The sequence below is a fragment of the Rhineura floridana genome, chromosome 3 (genome assembly GCF_030035675.1).
Source record: "Rhineura floridana isolate rRhiFlo1 chromosome 3, rRhiFlo1.hap2, whole genome shotgun sequence".
NCBI classification, from domain to species: Eukaryota; Metazoa; Chordata; class Lepidosauria; order Squamata; family Rhineuridae; genus Rhineura; species Rhineura floridana.
This window is the reverse complement of record NC_084482.1, coordinates 63,702,264-63,728,619: the sequence shown is the minus strand read 5'-3', so window position 1 is coordinate 63,728,619 and position 26,356 is coordinate 63,702,264. Positions and strand designations below refer to the sequence as shown.

Below are 26,356 nucleotides of genomic sequence, written 5' to 3'. Positions count from 1 at the left end.
AAGCTTAACTTCAAAGCAGATTGCAGCTGCATTACAGAGGAAATTGGCGGCTTTCTCTTTCAAAAGCAGGCTTGCGCCATTGAATTGGAATGTAGCCAAAGACCAGGGGCTTATTAAGTCCTTTGCTTTTTATTGGGGCTTAGCAGTGTATCTGTCCATTGGAAGAAGTAATGGTGAGCAGATATTTCTCTGTACTACAAACCCTGGAGGATAAAAGGAAATAAGGTAATTGGGAAGGAGCAGGAGCAGGCACCACCATAGATTTAAACTGCATAGTCTAGTAAGAAGCAGTGCAGCACCTTTGGGAGCTCTCTGTGAAGCTGGATTGTGTCTGTGTGTCACGCAACACCACTTGCAGCACTTCTCTTTGTGTGCGAGCGCATGCACGTGCATGCGCATGCGTGTCTGCTACAACTGAAATACATTTACTTCACAAAACCTTATAATATTGATGTCCAGTATCTTCTGAATATTCAGCATCTTAAAATTGGATGTCAGTTTTGACCACTAATATTTGATAGGATATGTATGTAGTAGATAGCTATTTAACATCTATTTGACAATTAATGATATTCGGTATTTGACTTTTAGCCATTACTAGCCTGTATTTTAGGGCCAATGGCATCCACTTTATTTATTTATTTATTTATTAACTTTATTAGTCACTTTTCTTCATAAAAATGAACCCAAAGCAACATACAATAAAAATATTAAAACCAAAATACAACTAACACAAATAAAAGTTTGTTTTTTTAAAAAAAAAACACAATACCTGGATAAGATGGTAGAATGACCCACCTCTAAAACAGCCTATAACATCACAAGCCCTCCAAAAACCCTCCAAAAATTAAGAGCCAAATAAATGCCTGGCAGAAAAGGAATGTTTCTCCTTGGTGCCTAAAAATAGATAATGATGACACCAGGTGTGCCTGTCTGGAAAGAGCATTCCAAAGTGAGGGGCCACCATTGAGAAGGCTCGTTCTCTTGTCCCCATTCTCCACACCTCCCTTGGGGAAGGCACACAAAGAAGGGTCTCAGATGCTGAATGCAGGATCTGGGTTGTTTCATATGAGGAGAGGTGGTCCTTGAGGTACTGGGGTCCTAAGCCGTATAAGGCTTTATAGGTCAAAACCAGCATTTCGCATTGAGCCTGGAAATGAATTGGTAGCCAGTGCAGTTGTGCCAGAATTGGTGTTATGTGCTCAGACTGTCTTATCCCGGTGAGTAATCTGACTGCTGTTTCACCAGCTGCAGCTTCTGAAGTGTCTTCAAAGGCAGCCCCACATATAACATATTGCAGTAATCTAACCTAGAGGTTACCAGAGCATAGACAACAGAAGTCAGGCTATCCCTGTCCAGATAGTGCCATAACTGGGCCACCAGCTGAAACTGATGGAAGACATCCTCACTACTGAGGCCACGTGAGCCTCAAGTGACAGTAATGGATCTAGATATTCTTCTAGATAATATATAATATTCTTATGTAATATACAGATTCAGGAGCAATCCTATGCACATTTACCAGGGAATAAGCCTCAATTAACTCAGTGGGAATTATATATTAGTAGACTTGCATAGGGTTGTGTTATCACTCTGACTTCCATGCATTGTTTTTTAAAAAGGACACATCAATGCTTATGTAGATAAGCACTTATCAGTCATTTCTGTTAAATGTCCTTGAAAAGAATTCAAATTCCCTCAAACCATGGGAGGCATGAATTACTCATGACAAACACTATCCAGTAAATAAATGGCTATGATTGCCAGACCCAAACTTACATACATCTACTGCAACAATCACAGGTGCACTTCTGGAGTTTGAGTTTTTCCAGAGTAAGGCTCAAAGTGTTACAAAAACCTGCAAAATCAGTTTGACCTGACACTTTAGAAAGACGGAGAAATTAGCAAGCATATCGTGAACAGTGTTGACTATATCATATCACCCCTAAGTCTCTGAAAGGCTATTGACCTCACCTCTGGAAAGGGTTGTTGCATTCAAATTCTATTGAAATCAAATGTGACAAGACAGATGTGAACAAAGAAAGAGACATTAATTAAATTGAGGCCACTTGAGCCCAACTAACTTTCTTTGGATTGAAGCCACTGCCTGTACACAGCCTAAGGAAGCAAGACAAAATTGTTGTCTGAACAAATAAAATACTATGAAAATGAATAAGAAAGAGAAGGAAGGGAGTTTCTTTTTACTAAATGATTTTGGTGTTAATTACTTTGGATATTAACTTTGTTCTATGACAGCGCCCAACTTTTTGTTCATTGTTATTTCCATTGTTAACACTTGCACAGTCATCAGAAATTAACCACTCACATTCTCAAGAGCCAGATCAAGTTGAAATAAAATTACATTTTACAACATACAGTCAATCCAATCCAACGTACAAATTAACTGACATTTTTAATCGTACTAAAAACTGCATTGCATGTCCAAACATTATTTTAAACCTAATCATTTATATGGAGGTAATTATTAGTCATTTTATGGTCCTTAGAGCATTTCTAATTCCAGTCCTTATCTGGAGGCTGTGAAATAGTAACTTATGGAAGGGTACATATCTACCCACACAGTCCATAACTCTGTTTTGGATCAGATCCCCCAGATAAATCATTTTATTAGCTTGCTCAATATAAAGTCTGTGATTGAAGCTCAGAACCCTCCAATCTATAATATTGCCAGTTGGAAAGATCCATCATTTGAAACCTAGTGCAAGTGAACCTAGAGAAATAGATCTTACCACTAACATTAATGATGCAGCAGCTGTTCACCTCCCATCTCTGCTCTTTCCTTCACTCACAGGCAACAATACTGAAGTCTTGCTTGCTAAGCAAGAACATCACAAGAACATAAGAAGAGCCTGCTGGATCAGACCAATGACCCATCTAATCCAGGATCCTGTTCTCACAGTGGCCAATTGCGGGAAGAACAATGGGGAGGTATGGTAGTTGCAATATCCCACTGCATCATTAACCATGAAGGTCATGTCTAGTTCTCTGGTTGTAAAATGGTTATGAACAGACAATCATAACAACCCATGTTATTTAGGCCAGAGACAGGGAACCTATGGCCTTCCAGATGCTGTTGGACTCCAGCTCCCATCGGCCCCAGTCAACATGGCCAATGGTCAGAGATTATGGAGTTTGTAGTCCAGCAACACTGAGAGGGTCACAGATTTCCCATCCCTGATTTAAGCTGTACTCATGATCCCATAATGTGCTGAACACAGGCCTGTCATCAGAATCAGTGAGCTAAGAAATGGGGCCATGCAACAGCTGGACTAATCAATCCTTTATAAAAATGACCTTCATATGCAGAATTGGGTCTAGCTTACTTCTTGGGTCTACAGAAAGAGGATTCTATATCAGTGAATCCCAGATCAATATTTCCAACCTATTGGTACTAACCTGTCCATAGGAAAATGTGCCTCTTCCCCTTTCCGGAAGTCCGTGCTATTCTCCAGCCTGGCTAGCACATCCATCCTCTTCACCATCATTTCCAGCATATCACTCATTTTCCTCAGCACTCCTCTGGATTCCAGAGCACCCATCACTGCAGTCACACAAAAAAGCAAGAGAAAGGAAGAGAAGGACATTCTACAGCAACCTTTGGTAGGCAGCAGAGATGACAGACAGACATCCAGACTTGCATTAATTTTATAGGGAAAGTTATCATCACTCACCATATGCTCAGAGGCACACATTACCAAATTATTCCTAGCTACACAGGAAATGAATTGGACTGTGAAGACCAACCCAAATTGGGTTTGCATTTTGGCAAATTTGTAGGGCAGTACAGTATCTCAGAGAGGAGGTCAGGTCTCCTGCTCCCCTGGTGCATTCACTATAGCTACCCAATTTCCCTGCTTTCTAAAGTTGGATAGAAATATCTGTTGGCTATAGGTATGTTCTTAAACCGCAAGGTTTTTTGCCTATTAGTGAGTTTCTCTGCTTTTTAATCTGGGAGGTAAGAAATGGGATCCTGTGCAAGTTTGCTGAGAATGGATCGATCATTTGCATACTTATTGAATTCAATGGGATTTACTCCCCTGCCACCATGTTTAGAATAAATAAAACTGACCAAAGGGGAGGGGGAGGGGAGAAGGGCAGAGGGTAGGAGGGGGAGGGGAACAGGCAGGATGGGGGGGAAGAGGAGTCAGGTTTGATCATTTGCATGCTTATTGAGTTCAGTGGGATTTACACCCGTGCAATCATGCTTGGATAGGTGAAACAGACCATGGGGGGGTAGGAGGAAAAGAGGGAGGGAGGGCTGGAGTGGGCAGGGTGGAGGAAGAAGGAAGATGAGAGGGGAGGAAGAAGGGAGAAAGAAGGGAGAGGAGAGGGAAAGGAGGGGAGGGGAGGGGGAGGAAAGAGGGGGAAGGAGAGGAGAGAGGGGGAGGGGAAAGGCAGGTCTGATCATTTGCATGCTTATTGAGTTCAGTGGGATTTACTCCTGTACAATCATGCTTAGGAAAGGTGAAACTGAGCTGGGGGAGAGGCAGGGAGGGGGAGGGGGGAGAGAAGGGGAGGAAGGATAGGAGTAGGGAGGAAGGGGAAGGGTAGGAGCAGAGCTTGCAAAAGTTACTTTTTTGAACTACAGCTCCCATCAGCCTAATCCAGTGGCCATGTTGCCTAGGGCTGATGGGAGTTGTAGTTCAAAAAAGTAACTTTTCCAAGCTCTGGGTAGGAGATTGTGTGGATGGGCAGTGGGCAGAGGGAAAGCCCCTTTCCTTTCAAACGGAAAATGTTGTGAACATTATCATTCTTTTTCAAGGTTCCACCACCTTTTTATTTTACAGCAGGCACATGTAATTTCCCACCTAAATGTAAACCAAAGCTGTCACTGGCCACACCCACACCAGGCCTTTATTTCATTTTAGACAGTCATGTCTTCCCCCAAAGAATCCTGGGTAGTGTAGTATGTGAAGAGTGCTGAGAATTGCTAGGAGATGCCCTATTCCCCTTACAGAGCTACTATCCCTAGAAAAGAGCCTGACGGACTTTGGCCACTGGAGCTCTGTCAGGGGAATAGGAGTCTCCTAACACAAACTACACTTCCCAGGATTCTTTGGGGGAAGCCGTGACTGTTTAAAGTGAAATAAATGTCTGATATGGGTGTGGCCCCCTGATTAGCCAAACCAAACAGCTGTGAGTCTGGCTTTTAGAATACTGACAGTTGGTTCCTACTGAGCATGCCCAACATTATAATAGACATCAATGTTAAATTTCTTAAATTAATTAAAAATCAGCCTGGCATTTTTTAACTTTTAAACTGCAGTAGATGAAGGTCAGAGTAGAGAGCAAGGTCAGTAATAGGATTATAGGTACTCTGTGAACATGCCTGATTTTTAATTAATTTCAACAAATTATGAGACCATTGACAGAAAAAAGTCAAAAGGCGTCTGGATTTTTTTCTCTTGTTTTACAGTTTGAACTCTTGATTCTCTCTGCCTGTTTCGTATATTGCCATGAAAACTTAGAGGGCAGTTAAGCAAGCATTTCTGAGTTCAGGACTATACATTTTGTGAGGTTTTTTTTTGAAATGAGCTTATGGGAAGCAACAGAATGGCATGGGGGTATTTTCAATTTAACACTGCGGAATGTGAAAAATCCATGCTGACTATAGTATACAGCCACTCTTGTGGCTGTATAATACCTCCTGTTTGGTCGCCGGAATGCTTTCAAAGCAGCACTGGCCAACAGATCCCATTCCTACTTCTGATTAAAAATGCTTAGGGGTACACTGCAAATAGTATCAGCTTCCATTGCTTAACACATCTGCCCTGGGATTCTTTAGCACAATGGCTAACAATCTAATATATAATTTATTTTATTTATTTTATTTATTAAATTTATATACCGCCCGACTAGCAATAGCTCTCTGGGCGGTGAACATAAAATAGCATAAAAATACAATGAATAACAAAATAATACTAAAATACAATCATCAATCCAATACAATAAACATTTTAAAAAGTAAATCAGTGTAACTTAAAATGCTTCAGAGAATAGGAAGGTTTTGACCTGGTGCCGGAAGGAGAGCAGAGTCGGCGCCAGGCGTACTTCCTCGGGGAGACTGTTCCATAGTTCGGGGGCCACCACTGAGAAGGCCCTAGATCTTGTCATCACCCTCCGGGCCTCCCTGTGAGTTGGAACCCGGAGGAGGGCCTTCGTAGCAGAACGTAGTGCACGGGCCCGTTCATATCGGAAGAGGCGTTCCGCAAGGTATCGTGGTCCCGCACCGTATAAGGCTTTATAGGTTAATACCAACACTTTGAATCTAGCCCGGAAACATATTGGCAACCAGTGCAAGCTGGCCAGAACAGGTGTTATATGCTCGGACCGCTTGGTCCTTGTCAGCAATCTGGCCGCCGCATTTTGCACTAGTTGTAGCTTCCGAATCGTCTTCAAAGGTAGCCCTACGTAAAGCGCATTACAGTAATCCAAACATGAGGTTACCAGAGCATGTACCACTGATGTAAGGTCCTCTTTACCCAAATAGGGACGTAGCTGGGCTACCACCCGAAGTTGGTAAAACGCATTCCTAACCACCGAGGCTACTTGAGCCTCAAGTGAGAGGGAAGAGTCTAAAAAGACTCCCAGACTACGAACCCGGTCCTTTAGGGGGAGTGTAACCCCGTCCAGGACAGGGTATATATCCACCATCCGATCAGAGAACCCGTCCACCAACAGCATCTCAGTCTTGTCTGGATTGAGCTTCAGTTTGTTAACTCTCATCCAGTCCATTGTCGCGGCCAGGCAACGGTTCAGCAAATCGACAGCCTCACCTGAAGAAGATGAAAAGGAGAAGTAGAGCTGCGTGTCATCAGCATACTGATGACAACGCACTCCAAAACTCCTGATGACCTCTCCCAACGGCTTCATGTAGATATTAAAAAACAGGGGGGACAAAACTGACCCCTGCGGGACCCCATATTGGAGAGCCCGCAGTGTCGAGCAATGTTCCCCAAGCACTACCTTCTGGAGACAACCCGCCAAGTAGGAGCGGAACCACTGCCAAGCAGTACCTCCAACTCCCAACTCCGTGAGCCTCTCCAGAAGGATACCATGGTCGATGGTATCAAAAGCCGCTGAGAGATCAAGGAGAATCAACAGAGTTACACTCCCTCTGTCTCTTTCCCGACATAGGTCATCGTACAGGGCGACCAAGGCTGTCTCAGTGCCAAAACCAGGCCTAAAACCCGATTGAAATGGATCTAGATAATCAGTTTCATCCAATAGCACCTGGAGCTAGCCAGCAACCACCCGTTCCAAGACCTTGCCCAGGAATGGAACATTCGCCACTGGCCTGTAGCTGTTAAAATTGTCTGGGTCCAAGGAAGGCTTTTTCAGGAGTGGTCTCACCACTGCCTCTTTCAGACAGCCCGGGACCACTCCCTCTCGTAAAGAGGCATTTATCACTTCCTTGGCCCAGCTACCTGTTCCATTCCTGCTAGTTTTTATCAGCCAGGAGGGGCAAGGATCCAGTACCGAAGTGGTTGCACGTACCTGTCCAAGCACCTTGTCCACGTCCTCGAGTTGAACCAACTGAAGCTCATCCAACAAAACAGGACAAGACTGTGCTCCGGACATCTCACTAGGATCTACTGCTATAACTTGAGAGTCTAGGTCCTGGCGGATACATGAGATCTTATTCTGGAAGTGATCGGCAAACTGATTACAGTGGGCCTCCGATGATTCCACCGTGTCCGGAGGGTTTGAATGGAGAAGCCCCCGGACAACTCGAAAGAGCTCCGCTGGGCGGCAAAGAGATGATTTAATAGTGGCAGCAAAATGATGTTTTTTAGCTGCCTTCACTGCTCCTACATAGAGCTTAGTTGAAGCACTAACCAGCGCATAATTGTATCCGTCGGGAGTTCGTCTCCATTTCCGCTCAAGCCACCTCCTATCTTGCTTCATCGCTCTCAGCTCCGGAGTATACCATGGAGCTGTATGAGCTCTACACAGGAGAGGGCGTGCAGGAGCAATCGTGTTTACAGCCCGGGTCATCTCCGTATTCCACAGAGCGACCAGGGCTTCAGCAGGAGCGCCAGTCCTATCAGCTGGAAAATCCCCCAGAGCCCTTTGAAAACCTTCAGGATCCATTAGTCTCCAGGGGCGGACCATTTTAATAGGTCCCCCACCCTTGCAGAGGGAAGAGGTTACTGAAAGTCTAAACTTCAGCAAGCAGTGGTCTGTCCATGACAAAGGGAGTGTTGTAAAATGTCCATTAGATGAAGGGAAGGTTTGGAGTAAATGTACTCATACCCTCAGGCATCACATTGTACTGAGAGAAGATGTCACCTGGTACATTTTATACTGACCCTACCTCTTTTCTTTGAGTATTTTTCTATTTTAGTTCTAACTTTAGGTAAATAAGCTTCAATTTGCATACATTTATATTATTGTATTTTTATTTAACAGTAAAATGAATATAAAGATGTCTAACAGAGTACAGTTTTGTTTTTTACAACCATATTTGTCAGTTTATAAAAGCTTAAAGTAGCTGCACAAAGATCATCAGGCCCACTCAAATGGACACAAGTCCTTCCATAGCTTTCTGGGGGCTGGCTCTGTCAATGGATATACTGTCAGTGTGCCTCCCATCCGTCCACATGCTCAGTGGGCAAAAGGGGAAGATTGGCACCAGGAGTGACATTCAGTGTAGAAGGTGGGAGGCCATTAAAAAAAAATCTTTAGACTTTGCTATGCAACTTCCAAATGGACTGCTGTCAACAGAAAAAAGACCAGATTGCTGTGTAAAATTGGCTTCCCCAACAACAAGCAAATGGAAAAGGGAGCAAAAGCCAGATCTTGTTTGATGATATCAGAGATCATTTGAATTTGAATTTCAAGCAGGCAACCCAAATTGTTACACTTGGGAAAACCTGAAATTGGAACATGCCTCATTATTTTGCTTTCATAAAGTTTCATCCTGAAGCTGTTCTTTATTTGTAAAAATCTGTTCTATAAACACTGGATGATCTGATGATCTGATGACAAGACTACCCTGTAACTACACCTATTGCCTTTTGCTGCTTCTGCTGATGCTCGGAAGACCTTACAATGAAGTTAGAAGGTGGAGAATTAGTTCCTATTGCATAATGCTAGTACTCATTAAATTTACCTCTCTCATTGCACTCCCAGAGACTCTTTTTTTTAAAAAAGGTACAGCACATTTTCATTTACAAAGCAGCAGGAGGTTAGAGGACAAGAGAAGGAAACTGAAGTTTGCAAACATACAGTTATGCAACATATTTTGTAAGTGCTAAACTGAGATCCACAACCAGGAACTGAATTTCAGGATATCCCAACATTCCAGGATTAAGGAAGAAACTCTTTCAGTCTACAGTTTGCTTCAGTGCCCAAACATTGACAACTTTATAATGAATGTGTGCATCTCGCATCTTGTTTATGGAATCATGATTCAGAAGCATGTTTCCCCTCCTTTTAAATCTCAAGGTTGTTATCTACATGACCTTGATCACCACCTTTTTTTTGTGGGAAGGCTCCTGTGTAATTAATGGCTATATGACAAGTAAAGCAAACATTCAGCAAGTTACACTTTTCCTGGAGTGCAGATACAATGGCAAAAAAGTTTACTGTGGGTTTCCATGTATTTTATGGTATTTTAATGTGTTGATTTCATTAGACATGTACTTGCAGTGTTGTGAACCGCTCTGGAATCAATTATGAATGGTCATAGGACTTCTGGCTTTATTCCATGAAGCACAGGAACCCCTTTCAGAAAAATCCTGGCTATCCTAACATGAACACAGAATTATGAGATCAATTAGCTAAACCTTCTTGCTAACTATTTTGAATCATCCAGAAGGTGATTCTCTATAAAACATAACTCAATTCACCAGGGATAACAACCCTGTTTTTCTTTAAGTCATTTTTCCTGAACTGATGGAGAATTAAGAATCCCTGATTTTGCTCGGGTTGCTACCTCTGCTCCAGTGCCTCTAAGAACAGCCTGATATGCAGAAATTAAGCAAGAAATGTATATACAAGAAGAGGAAAAATGTCACCTCCTTACTTTATGCAATTCACATGGCTCTCAAAGATGCTGTTACTCCCCCATATGGAAAAAAGACATTGGATGCTAGAATATGGAGTGAACTAGGACCAAAATTTTATAAATTACAGAGTACGATCAGCAGCATAATTAACTATTTAATTGCCAGCTTCCCTTCCATTCTTCAGTGTGGGTATCCTATCTCACTGCTTGGTTTAGTAGGTCAGCTCCACCCTGGATGTGTTAAAACAACGGTTCGTTGCCCTTCGATGCCCACACACCTTAGAGATGTGCTGAGGAGATTTTAACAACATGCCCCACCCCCACCCCAGACAGTAAATTCCAACATCACCTAAGAGTGCCTTAGAGAATGTTAGTTGTGAGAGGTTGGTTTCAGTAAGTCACTCATTACTCAGATGCCTTAGGGACACTCATACATCTACCCCTCAACACTTTGTTGAGCCTGCTTGTTGTGACCTAATTATCTGGAAGCTAAAAAATGCTAAACAGGCCAAATTCAAAACAACCATATCCCCTCGATAGTGCAAAGTAGTCAAGAACAACTCCCTTTCCAAGGCCAATCAGGATTTAGGTCAAGTGAACCAAAATGAAAAAATAAAAAATTCTGACTAGGCCTCATTGGGCTTGGGTGAATCTTGCACTGCCTGAAATAGGTAGGCTGTCAAGGCAACTCCAAATGCCGCCTGCGGGGGACACAGACACCTTAAACAGGTGTGGCCACACAGCTAGAAATGTATTAGCTGGGCTGGGCCAAAGCCAAGAGCTGGCCAATTCCCCTTCTTCTCCCGTCTGCTCATGCTTCCCTGAGAGGTGGGAGCAAAGCACCTCCCTCTCCTTCTGCCCTTCAAAACTCTGATTCAGCACTTGAATGTGTAAGCAAGTCAGACATGGGAATGAATTCTCAGGACAGTAGTTGACATAAGCAGCCTCCCAGGTCTCCCGAGAGCTTGTCTGCACGTAATTTTTATTTGCATCTTGCCTTAAGCGACCCCAAAAGTTCAGGGACAGTGAAATCATACTGAATGCACCACAATGCAATATTGAACAAAACAGAGTTCACTTAATGCTTGCAAACTAAGTGAAGCAAGAAAAGTAGAAGGGAGCAAGGAAAAAACCCAGAATGGTGGAAATATTAACAAAAGAAATAAATACATAATACTTTTTTAAAAACCTTGATAGGACAGTGTTTTTCCATCCTGAGTACCCAGATGTTCAGCTCTCAGTATCCCCAGCCATTGTAGCCAATGGTCAGGTATGATGAGTTGTAGTCCAACAACATGTCGAAATCCAAGGTTGAAGCACTGCTATTAGATTATACAGCCACAAGAGTGGCTGTATACTATAGCCAGCATGGATTTTTCACATTCCGCAATGCTAAATTGAAAATACCCCCATGCCATTCTGATGCTTCCCATAAGCTCATTTCAAAACAAAACCTTACAAAACATATAGTCCTGAACTCAGAAACGCTTGCTTAAAAACCCTGTCAGTTTTCATGGTGATACACAAAACAGTCAGAGAGAATCGATAGTTCAAAGTGTAATTCACTAATACACAAAAAACCTTGCGGTTTAAGAATGTACCTATAGCCCACAGATATTTCTACCAAACTTTAAAAAGCAGAGAAATTGGGCAGCTATAGTGAATGCACCAGGGGAGCAGGAGACCTGACCTCCCTCTGAGATATTGTACTGCCCTACAAATTTGTCAAAATGCAAACACAATTTGGGTTGGTCTTTCACAGGAAACTTCACTAAAATTGCAAAGTAAATCAGACGTATTTAAAGTGACCATCTCAACTATATCAACTGTCTTAATAATGTTGCTTCCTCCCGGCTAAAACAAGATCAGCACAGGACATATCTTCTTTCTATTATTTGGGCTGATTACAGGTGTTGCCAACACTCACCATATGCTCAGAGGCACATGTTACCAAATTCTTCCAAGCTACACAGCAAGTGGATTGGACTGTGAAAGACCAACCCAAATTGTGTTTGCATTTTGACAACTTTGTAGGGCAGTACAATATCTCAGAGAGGAGGTCAGGTCTCCTGCTCCCCTGGTGCATTCACTATAGCTGCCCAATTTCCCTGCTTTTTAAAGTTTGGTAGAAATATCTGTGGGCTATAGGTACATTCTTAAACCGCAAGGTTTTTTGTGTATTAGTGAATTTCCTTGCTTTTTAATCCGGGAGGTAAGAAATGGGATCCTGTGCAAGTTTGCTGAGAATGAATTGATCATTTGCATGCTTATTGAGTTAAGTGGGATTTACACACACACACACACGGCAATCATGCTTAGGATAGGTGAAACTGACCACAGGGGATGGAGAAGGGAGGAGGGGGAGGAGGGAGGGGTGGAAAGGCAAAGGGGAGGACTGGGATGGGAGCAGGCAGGAGGGGAATGGGAGAAGAAGATGTGGTCATTTGCATGTTTATTGAGTTCAGTGGGATTTACTCCCATGCAATCATGCTTAGGATAGGTAAAACTGACCGGGGGGGATGGAGGGATGGAGTGGGCAGGGGAGGTGGAAGAAGGAAGAGGGCAGGGGAGGAGAAAGGGAGAGGAAAGGGGAAGGAGGGGAAAGGTAGGTCTGATCATTTGTATGATTATTGAGTTGAATCGGATATACTCCTATGCAATCATGATTAGGATAGGTAAAATTGACCAGGCTGGGCCCGGCAACCAAGATGTCTTCTGTATCTTTCAAAGTTGGGCAGGGAGAATTCTACCTTGTGGTTTTTCCCATTACAGAGTTGCAACACCTGCACTTGGCTGACTTTCTCTTCTCCTAAAGATACAGGATCAGTATCAGGCCCTGAACCTGGCAACCCTACCTCCCACCCAAATTTAAAACAAAGCTGTCCCTGGCCACATCCACACCAGGCCTCTATTACACTTTGGACAATCATTATTTATTTATCTATTTATTTAGTGTATTTATATACCGCCCCATAGCCGAAGCTCTCTGGGCACTTTAAAATAACTAAAAACATTAAAAACAAATATACAAATTTAAAAAAACATCTTTTAAAAACAATTTAAAAGAATTTATCATGGCTTCTCTCAAAGCCATGCCTCAAAGCCAATCATGGCTTCTCTCAAAGAATCCTGGGAAGTGTAGTTAGTGAAGGGTGCTGAGAGTTGCTAGGAGACACCCTGTTCCTCTCACAGACCTCCAATCAGAGTGGCTGACTGTTAACCATTCTCTCAGGGGAATAGGAGTCTCCTCTCAGCACCCTTCACTCTGACCTTCATCTACTGCAGTTTAAAAGTTAAAAAAATGCCTGGTTGATTTTTAATTAATTTAAGAAATTTTGGCTGGAAGCCTATTATAACGTGGGGCATGCTCAGTAAGGACCAACTGTCAGTGTTCTAAAAGTCAGACTCTCAGCTGCTGGACTTGCCTAATCAGGGGGCCACACCCACAGCAGACTTGATTTCACTTGAGACAGCCATGGCTTCCCTCAAAGAATCCTGGGAAGTATAGTTTGTGAAGGGTGCTGAGAGGAGACTCCTGTTCCACTGAGACAGCTTCAGTGGCCAGACTGGTTTAACAGTCAGCCACTCTGATTGAAGGTCTGTGAGGGGAACAGGGCATCTCCTAGCAACTCTCAGCACCCTTCACTAACTACACTTCCCAGGATTCTTTGAGAGAAGCCATGACTCTCCAAAGTGAAATAAAGGCCTGGTGTGGATGTGGCCAGGGACAGCTTTGGTTTAAATTTGGGTGGGAGGCTACATGTGCCTGCTGTAGAATAAAAAGGAGACGATTGGACCCTTGGATGATAAGGGAGTCAAAGGTGTACTAAAGAACGATAAGGAGATTGCAGAGAAGCTAAATGAATTCTTTGCATCTGTCTTCACAGTGGAAGATATAGGGCAGATCCCTGAACCTGAACTAACATTTGCCGGAAGGGATTCTGAGGAACTGAGACAAATAGTGGTAACGAGAGAGGAAGTTCTAAGCTTAATGGACAATATAAAAACTGACAAATCACCGGGCCCGGATGGCATCCACCCGAGAGTTCTCAAAGAACTCAAATGTGAAATTGCTGATCTGCTAACTAAAATATGTAACTTGTCCCTTGGGTCCTCCTCCGTGCCTGAGGACTGGAAAGTGGCAAATGTAACGCCAATCTTCAAAAAGGGATCCAGAGGGGATCCCGGAAATTACAGGCCAGTTAGCTTAACTTCTGTCCCTGGAAAACTGGTAGAAAGTATTATTAAAGCTAGATTAACTAAGCACATAGAAGAACAAGCCTTGCTGAAGCAGAGCCAGCATGGCTTCTGCAAGGGAAAGTCCTGTCTCAGTAACCTATTAGAATTCTTTGAGAGTGTCAACAAGCATATAGATAGAGGTGATCCAGTGGACATAGTGTACTTAGACTTTCAAAAAGTGTTTGACAAGGTACCTCACCAAAGGCTTCTGAGGAAGCTTAGCAGTCATGGAATAAGAGGAGAGGTCCTCTTGTGGATAAGGAATTGGTTAAGAAGCAGAAAGCAGAGAGTAGGAATAAACGGACAGTTCTCCCAATGGAGGGCTGTAGAAAGTGGAGTCCCTCAAGGATCGGTATTGGGACCTGTACTTTTCAACTTGTTCATTAATGACCTAGAATTAGGAGTGAGCAGTGAAGTGGCCAAGTTTGCTGATGACACTAAATTGTTCAGGGTTGTTAAAACAAAAAGGGATTGCGAAGAGCTCCAAAAAGACCTCTCCAAACTGAGTGAATGGGCAGAAAAATGGCAAATGCAATTCAATATAAACAAGTGTAAAATTATGCATATTGGAGCAAAAAATCTGAATTTCACATATACGCTCATGGGGTCTGAACTGGCGGTGACCGACCAGGAGAGAGACCTCGGGGTTGTAGTGGACAGCACGATGAAAATGTCGACCCAGTGTGCGGCAGCTGTGAAAAAGGCAAATTCCATGCTAGCGATAATTAGGAAAGGTATTGAAAATAAAACAGCCGATATCATAATGCCGTTGTATAAATCTATGGTGCGGCCGCATTTGGAATACTGTGTACAGTTCTGGTCGCCTCATCTCAAAAAGGATATTATAGAGTTGGAAAAGGTTCAGAAGAGGGCAACCAGAATGATCAAGGGGATGGAGCGACTCCCTTACGAGGAAAGGTTGCAGCATTTGGGGCTTTTTAGTTTAGAGAAAAGGCGGGTCAGAGGAGACATGATAGAAGTGTATAAAATATGCATGGCATTGAGAAAGTGGATAGAGAAAAGTTCTTCTCCCTCTCTCATAATACTAGAACTCGTGGACATTCAAAGAAGCTGAATGTTGGAAGATTCAGGACAGACAAAAGGAAGTACTTCTTTACTCAGCGCATAGTTAAACTATGGAATTTGCTCCCACAAGATGCAGTAATGGCCACCAGCTTGGATGGCTTTAAAAGAAGATTAGACAAATTCATGGAGGACAGGGCTATCAATGGCTACTAGCTGTGATGGCTGTGCTCTGCCACCCTAGTCAGAGGCAGCATGCTTCTGAAAACCAGTTGCTGGAAGCCTCAGGAGGGGAGAGTGTTCTTGCACTCGGGTCCTGCTTGCGGGCTTCCCCCAGGCACCTGGTTGGCCACTGTGAGAACAGGATGCTGGACTAGATGGGCCACTGGCCTGATCCAGCAGGCTGTTCTTATGTTCTTATGTTCTTAAATGCTGAAAAACAATGATCCTGTTCACAATGTTTTCCTTTTGCTCTCTACTATCTTTTTGGCACCTTTTGAAGACTTTTCCTCTTTTAACAAGCCTTTTAAGTTGAGCCCTATCCCAGTCTGCGTCTGTGTTAGAATTGTTTTTAACATGTTTTCTTTAATAATGTTTTTAACCCTTTTTTTTAAAAAAAGATGTTTTTAACCCTTTTTTAAAAAAAGATGTTTTTAAAGCTTTTTAAAAAATGTTTTTAACATTGTTTTGTTTTAATGTATTTAAAGGTCTTTTTATGATCTTTTAAAGTGTTTTTATCGTTTTTGTTTGCCGCCCTGGGCTACTGCTGGGAGGAAGGGTGGGATATAAATCAAATAATAAATACATAAATAAAGGAAAGAGGCTTCCCTTCTGCCCAGTACCCACCCACCCAATCTCCTCCTCCTCCCCCTCCCCTCCCTGCCCCTTCTCCAGGTCAGCGTTGGACTACAACCTGGGAGACCAGGGTTTGAATCCCCACACACCCATGAAGCTCACTGGGCGACCTTGGGCCAGTCACTGCCTCTCAGCCTCAGAGGAAGGCAACGGTAAAACCACCTCTGAATACCATTTACCATGAAAACCCTATTCTTAGGGTCAACATAAGTCAGGATTGACTTGAAGGCAGTCCATTTCTATTTTCAAACATGATTGCACAGAAATAAATCCCATTGAACTCAAAAAGTATGCAAACAATCAAACCCACCATCCCTTCTCCTCCCTCCTATTCCCTCTCTCTTGCCTCTTCCCTCCCCCTTCCTTTGCCCCTCCTTCCCCATCTCCAACCCCTTCCAATCCCCTCATTCCCCTTCCCCCTCCTCCCCCTCCCCTTCCTCCTCCCCATGGTCAGTTTTACCTATCTTAAGCATGATTAAACAGAAGTAAATTCCATTGAACTCTATAAGCCTGCAAATGATCAAACCTGCCTTCCCCTCCCCTCCCCCTTCCTTTGCCCGCTCCAATATGGTCCTTCCCCCTCCTCCCCCCCGGTCAGTTTTTCCTATCCTAACCATGATTGCATAGGAGTAAATCCCATTGAACTCAATAAGCATGCAAATTATCAGACCTGCTTTTTTCCCTCCTTCCCCTCTCCTCTACCTTCCTCCTCCCCTCCCCTCTTCTTTCTTCCTCCTCCCCTGCCCACTCCAGCCCTCCCCCCTCCCCCCGGTCATTTTTACCTATCCTAAGCATGATTGCATGGGAGTAAATCACACTGTCCTTCTCCCCTCCCCGTCCTGCCTGCTCCCACCCCAGTCCTCCCCTCTGTGTTTCCTCCCCTCATCCCCTGTGGTCAGTTTCACCTATCCTAAGCATGACTGCAGGGGAGTAAATCCCACTGAGCTCAATAAGTATGCAAATGATCAATCCATTCTCAGCAAACTTGGACAGGATCCCATTTCTTACCTCCCGGATTAAAAAGCAGGGAAATTCACTAACAGGCAAAAAACCTTGCAGTTTAAGAACATACCTATAGCCCACAGATATGTTACCAAATTCTTGCAAGCTACACAGCAAGTGGATTGGACTGTGAAAGACCAACCCAAATTGTGTTTGCATTCTGACAAATTTGTAGGGCAGTCCAGTATCTCAGAGAGGAGGTCAGGTCTCCTGCTCCCCTGGTGCATTCACTATAGTTGCCCAATTTCCCTGCTTTTTAAAGTTTGATAGAAATATATGTTGGCTATAGGTATGTTCTTAAACCACAAGGTTTTTTGCCTGTTAGTGAATATATATTCATTTGATATAGAGTTGTCATCTTTTGTGTGCATGCACTTTTAATGAACGTAAGCTCTCTGGGCTGAACAGGCCATAATCAGCAAGTGAACCTATCACCATCACTCAGTCTCCGTGCTAGAGAATGTCTGCCTGTTATAGGCACAGAACCTCTGCTCATAATAATCGTGGCAATCGTAATCAAAACACATCCCTATTTTGAAAACTGATGTCTGGCACATCAGTTCTCCAGGAACTGCATCACTGAAATGAATGGGAGTTGCATACAATTAACTGAGTAAAGGAACAGATGTGGAAAAATCAACCCACTTTACAACTTGGCCTCAGTGTGCTGCATATAAGACAGTGCTCTCAACCACATACGTTCTGTTCCCTTTCATATGCAATGTTGGGATCAAAGTGCTTGTGTCCCTCGGATTCCAACATAGTAATAAGTATGAATGGATCAATTGTTTTATATTGTTTTAAATTTTTAAATTGTGTTTTAAATTGTTTTTTAAAAGATGTATCTTAAATTGTATTTGTTTTTAGTTACTGTAAACCGCCCAGAGAGCTTCGGATATGGGGCGGTATACAAGTATAATAAATAAATAAATAATAAATAAATTGGTCTCTTGCTAATCTGTGCCAATTTTGCATGTGTTCATTTATAAGTCCATTCCATCCTGCTTCTGCATTAATTTGCAGATTTTAAAAAAGATCTGCATGAAAATTTGCATTTAAAATTTGTATTTTATCACAAAATAATCTTGCCACCTCTTTAGGTATTTTCCTATGTGGGACCTACCTCATTTGCTGAATTGATACTGTTCTGTCTGGAACTGTTTTACTTATCTTTTATTATTGTAACTTTCATTTGTTTTTATAAATGTATATTATATTGTTGTAACCTGCCTTGGGACCTCATGATGAAGGGTGGGTAAAAACAACAACTTATAAATAAATATGTATTTTATCTCCATGTATGCATTTCCAAATATATTTAATCCTAAAATACCATTTGTATACGTTTTGGTACTTTCTTGAGCCAAGAACTGTATCGCAAAATTTGGAGACATGCAAAATCCCAGTTACAGTTATGTTCCAATATGCACATTAGTCCAGGAGATGCAGCTCAGGACAGTTCACACTGGAATTCCCAGAAACAGACATTCTCAAGCATCCCTAGTAATATCTGCCGTATGTGCCTTCAGTACTATTATTCACATCATTCACTGATGAAATTAATTGAGTGACCAGCTGAACTATGAAGCTACCTTCTACTGAGTCTGGTTGTGTGTCCATCTAGCTCAGTGTTGCCTACTCTGACTGGAGGAGGTCTTTCTGAGCCTTGCTGGAGATGGTGGGGACTGAATTTCAGACCTTCTGTATGAGAATTAAGTGCTCTGCCACTGACCTATGGATTCTCCCACCTCAAAATCTGAAGACCCCTTCAAGGACAGATAGAAAATGGGAACAAAGTCTCAAAATGATTAAATCAGGTTTGGGGAACTTTTAGCCCTTCATTTGATGTTGAATTATAACTCCCATCAGCTCCAGCAAGCATGCCAGGTTGATGAGAGTTGTAGTTCAGCAGTACTTGGAGAGACAAAGGTTCCCCACACCTGCTCTAAGTAAAAAAAGGCTTTATGTTCCAGAACCTTTCATGTGTCTCACCCAACAATATTTCACACTGTGGCACAAATCACACCCTTCATTTTAACTATATGGGGAAAAATTAAAAAGAGCCACATCCAACTGAGTTGCTCCCCAAAGTGGTTTGGTATCCAGTTGGTACATAGGCTTCAGAATGTTCCTCACAGGGAAGACACAACCTGCAGACCACATGTTGCCCATCTCTGCCATAAATCAGCTTCAAGATGGAGGATTTCTCATTTTCTCTGACTTCAAGGTTAATCAAAGCAGTTTCTTTTGCTAGCAAAGACAAGCAACCTCCAGTCCTCAGGGAGTTGTATGGAGAACAGGCCATCACACTGTGCTTATGGGGGCTTTAATATACTGTATTTCCAGTAGATACAACACAAACCCATTACCAGTAGAACTTCCCCAAGGGACACTAGTAACTTGCAGCTCTCATAAGAACATAAGAACATAAGAAGAGCCTGCTGGATCAGGCCAGTGGCCCATCTAGTCCAGCATCCTGTTCTCACAGTGGCCAACCAGGTGCCTGGGGGAAGCCCGCAAGCAGGACCCGAGTGCAAGAACACTCTCCCCTCCTGAGGCTTCCAGCAACTGGTTTTCAGAAGCATGCTGCCTCTGACTAGGGTGGCACAGCACAGTCATCACAGCTAGTAGCCATTGATGGCCCTGTCCTCCATGAATTTGTCTAATCTTCTTTTAAAGCCGTCCAAGCTGGTGGCCATTACTGCATCTTGTGGGAGCAAATTCCATAGTTTAACTATGCGCTGAGTAAAGAAGTACTTCCTTTTGTCTGTCCTGAATCTTCCAACATTCAGCTTCTTTGAATGTCCACGAGTTCTAGTATTATGAGAGAGGGAGAAGAACTTTTCTCTATCCACTTTCTCAATGCCATGCATAATTTTATACACTTCTATCATGTCTCCTCTGACCCGCCTTTTCTCTAAACTAAAAAGCCCCAAATGCTGCAACCTTTCCTCGTAAGGGAGTCGCTCCATCCCCTTGATCATTCTGGTTGCCCTCTTCTGAACCTTTTCCAACTCTATAATATCCTTTTTGAGATGAGGCGACCAGAACTGTACACAGTATTCCAAATGCGGCCGCACCATAGATTTATACAACGGCATTATGATATCGGCTGTTTTATTTTCAATACCTTTCCTAATTATCGCTAGCATGGAATTTGCCTTTTTCACAGCTGCCGCACACTGGGTCGACATTTTCATCGTGCTGTCCACTACAACCCCGAGGTCTCTCTCCTGGTCGGTCACCGCCAGTTCAGACCCCATGAGCGTATATGTGAAATTCAGATTTTTTGCTCCAATATGCATAATTTTACACTTGTTTATATTGAATTGCATTTGCCATTTTTCTGCCCATTCACTCAGTTTGGAGAGGTCTTTTTGGAGCTCTTCGCAATCCCTTTTTGTTTTAACAACCCTGAACAATTTAGTGTCGTCAGCAAACTTGGCCACTTCACTGCTCACTCCTAATTCTAGGTCATTAATGAACAAGTTGAAAAGTACAGGTCCCAATACCGATCCTTGAGGGACTCCACTTTCTACAGCCCTCCATTGGGAGAACTGTCTGTTTATTCCTACTCTCTGCTTTCTGCTTCTTAACCAATTCCTTATCCACAAGAGGACCTCTCCTCTTATTCCATGACTGCTAAGCTTCCTCAGAAGTCTTTGGTGAGGTACCTTGTCAAACGCTTTTTGAAAGTCTAAGTACACTATGTCCACTGGATCACCTCTATCTATATGCTTGTTGACACTCTCAAAGAATTCTAATAGGTTACTGAGACAGGACTTTCCCTTGCAGAAGCCATGCTGGCTCTGCTCAGCATTGCAAAGACCTGCTGCAGGCTATGTCCTTGTTCATACATCATTTGTAAAATCACACATTAACTTCCTGCTCCAGACTCTCTTTAGTTGGCATCTGGCAGTGATATATGATGCAGAAGGGACACCATTAAATTTTTCCAGGTAGAATTTTTGGATGTTATATAAACAATAGCTGCTGAAAGAAATGAACACGGTTGTTGGAGTTGTACAAAATACGCATTCTCAGTAGCAAAATAACTCACTCCAGTATCTTGCATATATAAACATTACATTTCTCAGATGTGGGTGAGGCACAGAGATGGAAGAGGAGGCAGCAGCAATGGAGGACAGCTGAAACAGAAAGAATTTATTACATTTACATTGCACCTTTACTCCAAGGAGTTCAAAGTGGTGTACATTGGTCCCCCAAAGTTGTTGGATCACAACTTCCATCATTCCTCAGCCAGGTAAGGGACAATGGGAGTTGTAGTCCAGCATCAGGGGACCAAGGCCAAAGAACACTAGTGTACATAGTTCTCCATGCCCACCCACATCCATGTTATCCTTACAACAACCCTGTGAGATTATGCTGAGGGTTTTGCTGAGATATAGTGACTGGTCCAAGTTCACCCAGTGAGCTTGGATTTAATCATAGGTCTCCCTAGTTCAGCATTACGCTACACTAACCCAGGGCCGGATTTAAACTTGGTATGGCCCTAAGCTATAACATGAGTGAGGCCGTTCCCTCTTCAACAAATAATGAAATGTTTAAATGCAAAATACGGGCTGTACAATTAAACAGAATTTGCTAGTCGTGTAATATAGGTATTAAAATGCAAGTTATATATGTGTACATTCTTTATTTAGGAGTTTGTCAAATACATAATACAAACAATATAATATAAGTTTATAATATATAAATTAGAAATAATATAATTCATATATATGCGGGCTGTTTTCTGCAAGAATCCAAAAGGCAGCATTACAATGTTCCATAGAATTGTTTACTGTTTACTATTGTTGGCAAGTGAGCCGCAACAATGATATTCAATACCTACCAAAAATTATCTTCATTTTGCTGATGTTTATGGTTTCCCGGGGGCAATGTTGTCAATTTTTTTCCTTTCTAATGTGAGCCCCCTCATAATGTGAGGCCCTAAGCTGTAGCTTGTTTAGCTTGTACATAAATCCGGCCCTGCTCTAACCGCTACACTGCAATGGATAACAGTTGCAGCAGCAGCATCTTCTCCTCCCACCCTAAATCCTTGTGGAACAGGATCTAGGGCAGAGTACAAGTGTTTCCCCACTACCACCCCACTCCATAATTGCAAAGCCCCTTTTCCTTTTTCCATAGAGATATATAGAGCCATATGAATCCCATAAAATGCAATTATTCCATAGTCAGAGTGATAGCGGAAGCAATGGCATGGTATAACTGATATAGAATAGATATAAGAGGAAGACCCCAGGATCAGAATTATATAGGAAAAATTGTCATAATCAAAGAAGAGAAGGCTTGTGCAAACTACTTTTACTATTTCACACATCCCAAGCCTAAGAATATATTCACGGGTTTGGGAGTTATGTGGTAGTTTCTTAAATTCATGCAACCTGCACAGTCTCTATGGGAAAGCAGTTGCCTATGGCCCTCAACTCAATAAATAAATGAATAAAGCCAGGGTTTCAGTTTACATGGGTGTGACTGGGAGAGGGAGAGGCGATTCTCCACAGCCACTTAAAAATAAAGGAAAGGTAGCAGGACTTCCCGGAAGTGAGTGCTCAGCTGGTGACTGTCTCTGAGAGATCTCTGCCTCAGAGGAAGCTTTTTTCAGGTTAAAAGCCAGTTAAAAGGAAACTTTGACTGGCTTAAATGTTCTCCAAGGTATAGGAGAACCGATCAGATTCTCCACAAGACTTCGTTGAGCTGTCGGCGGCTGGAATTGATCAGGAAATTCCTGAGATAAGAAGGCATGCCGATCGGCTGAAGACGGAGTCAGGACTTCCATGCAAGCTGTACTGGGATAAAGCGAAGCGTTTTTTTTCCTTCTAAAAAAAACGTCCTTAACCAGCGAGCCTACTTCTGTCTAAATCTTATCATTTGGCTTAAATTACTACAATAAAAGGGATTTGTTTACGAATCAGCAACTGAGAAACCTGGGTGAGTCATACTTTTTCTCTTTTAAATATAATTAAGGAAGAAAGAAAATGTAAACAACTTATATATTTTTTTTTTACGACAAAAAGCTGGCCTGAATTTGGAGCTTTAAAGTTTAAAAACGGATGAGAGGTAATTATTATTTGATGGAAATATATTTTGGACTATTTTTCTCCTTGGACTATTTTTTTTTTGGACGAATCTGCTGTTCGTATATGTTACTAATCGCTTGGTGTTGGCTGTACTGGGAACCAGGATTGTTTTGCATTCTTGGACGTAGATAAGAACTGTGTTGTGCTGGCTGGACTATAATAACAGGCCTGGAATATTAACTCTTTTGTTGGTGGAGGAAAAAAAAAAGAAATAGACTGCCTCTAGGTTTTGGAACAGTGGTTAATATCAGAAATTAAAGGCTTCTTTTGAAAATGACAACTAAAAAAGCAACTAGGGCCCAGGAGCGAAGAGGTTCTATTGACCCACAGGAAGGGGCTATACCCCCAGATATGTTTCAAAAAATAATGGAAGGGATTAATGCTATAAAACAGGAAATGAAAACTGAATTGATAGATATAAAAGACTATATTAAAACACAAGTGGATGAGATTAAAGGGACAATTGGGCAAATAAAGGAGGATGCAAAAAATACTAAAGAAAAGGTACAAATCTTGGAGAATAGAACAGATATATTAAATCTGGAATTAGAAAAAAACTTGGACTATTTGGCTGTGACTGAAATGAGAAATAAAGAGCATTGTTTGAGATTCCGTGCAATCCCTGAGGAAATAGGTGAAGACATCAGAGATAAAATTGTTAATGCTTTAGTAAAATTTCTGGATTTGAATGAAGATCGGATGGAATTTGAAATAGACAAAGTGTATAGAATTAATTCCAGATATGCAACAATGAAAAAAATTCCAAGAGATGTGCTTGTTCATTTTATAAAAAAGACGACCAGAGATATGGTATTACAGCAACACTTTAAAAATACCTTTAAAATTGATGGTAAGGAAATACTGGTGATGAAAGAAATTCCTATTAGACTTCTACGTAAGAGAAAAGAATATGCTTTCCTTACAGAAAAACTTAAGCAATGCAAAATTCAGTTTAGATGGGATGTTCCAGAAGGAGTGATCTTTACATTCAGACAACAGAAATATAGATTGAATACTGTTCAAAAAGCAAGGGACTTCTTGAGAAAAGCTTTAAAAGATATGGAAGAAGATAAACTCAAAGATATGGATATAATTCCTGGGAAACAAAGTCAACAAGGATACGCAGAGGAGGGGAAGGAAGATGATGGATTAAAAGGAGCATCAGGCACATTTTAAAATACACGCTTAAAGATGGATTACAAATATCTAACTTGGAATATAAATGGAGCCAACACGGCGCAGAAGAGAAAGAAAGTGTTTCATTATTTGAAAAAATTAAAATTGGATATAATTTGTTTACAAGAAACTCATATTAAGAAGAAAGATTCCAAATATTTGATTTGTAAAAATTTGGGTGAAGAATTTATTTCAGCTGGACCAAAAAAAAAAAAATGGAGTTGTTCTTTACATTAACCCACAATTGCTTCCTAAATTGGTATTACTGGATGATAGTGGTAGATTTGTGGGGGTTGAAATTACTTTACAGGGTACAAACATTTTGATAGTGGGTATTTATGCTCCCAATGAAGATAAAACAAGGTTTTACACAGGACTTATGGAAAAATTGTCAGAGTTTTCATATGATCATTGGTGCGTCATGGGTGATTGGAATGGGGTAATCTCACCAAAAATTGATAGGCTTTCTGAAAAAAATATCAAAGAGACACAGGGTAAATTACCGAAGATTTGCTTTGAACTGATGGAACATTTAGAATTGGTGGATACCTGGAGATATATAAATGATAACGCAAAGGAATTTACTTATTTTTCAGAAAGACACAAAACATTCTCGAGGATTGATATGGTTTGGATGTCTAAAATTTTAGCGAAGGATATTTTTAAAATGGATATATTACCAAAAACTTTTTCGGACCACAATCCTGTGATATTAACCTTAAAAAAAAAAAATCTTGGATTTAGATGGAGACTAAATGAATCTTTACTTCAGAATGACAAAGTAGTACAAGAATGTAAGAAGAAATTAAAAGAGTTTTTTGAACATAATTTACATAAAGGAACAAGTGAAAATATCGTTTGGGATACAAGTAAGGCATTTATGAGGGGATATTTTATTAAATGTAACTCTGAATTAAAAAAAAAGAAACAACAGAAAATGCAATTAATTTTGGAAGAAATAAAACAAAAAGAGGAAGAATTGAAAAAGAATCCAACTAAAGTTTCTATTGTAAATCAAATTAAAATGTTACAGAAACAAGTGTCAATGTTGACAGTTAGAGAAATTGAAAGGAAACTAAATTTTGCTAAACAAAGGACTTTTGAATTTGCAAATAAACCTGGGAAATGGTTAGCATATAAATTAAGAAAAGAACGTCAAAAAAATATTATTTTAAAGATACAAGAAGGAGATGAGACGCTGACAGATAATGTAAAAATCAAAAAGATTTTTCATCAATATTATTCAACATTGTACAAGTGTCAGGAAATTCCATCTGAAAAAATAGAAGAGTATATATCTAAACAGAATTTGCCTAAAATTACAGATTTTCAGAGACAAGCTATTAATGGCCCTATTACGTCAAGAGAGATATCTGAAGCTATAAACAAAATTAAATTAGGAAAGGCGCCAGGACCAGATGGGTTATCTGCAATGTATTATAAATGTTTGGAGGAAGAACTCTTGCTACCTTTACAGTCTACAATGAATTTTATTCTGCAAGAGGGAAAGATACCGGATAGTTGGAAAAATGCTAATATAACATTAATACCTAAAGAGGAGCAAGATTTAACTAAAACAAAAAATTATCGGCCAATATCTCTATTGAATAATGACTATAAAATTTTTACAATGATCTTGGCAGAAAGATTGAAAATAATATTGCAACAATTTATTCAGGAAGATCAATCAGGGTTTTTACCTAAAAGACAATTACGTGACAACGTCAGGAATGTCTTGAATGTGTTGGAATATTTAGAACGAAATGATAAACAAGCAGCTTTGATTTTTTTAGATGCTGAAAAAGCATTTGATAATTTGAATTGGAAATTTATGTTTCAGGTTTTGGAGCAAATGGATTTTGGAGACAATTTTATAAAATGGATTAGATCGATTTATACATCTCAGAAGGCCCAGATAATTGTT

At 41.3% G+C, this 26,356-nt stretch overlaps 1 protein-coding gene across 2 annotated transcripts in view; it reads right to left on the bottom strand.

Moving 5' to 3' along the window:
* The window catches only part of MGAT5B (alpha-1,6-mannosylglycoprotein 6-beta-N-acetylglucosaminyltransferase B), a 284,082-nt gene that overhangs the window by 164,297 nt on the left and 93,429 nt on the right, over positions 1-26,356 (bottom strand). For both annotated transcript variants that reach the window (XM_061621826.1, XM_061621825.1), the window contains exon 3: positions 3,418-3,562. In XM_061621826.1, coding sequence (XP_061477810.1) covers positions 3,418-3,562 — 145 coding nt within the window. The remainder of the gene's footprint in view (positions 1-3,417; positions 3,563-26,356) is intronic.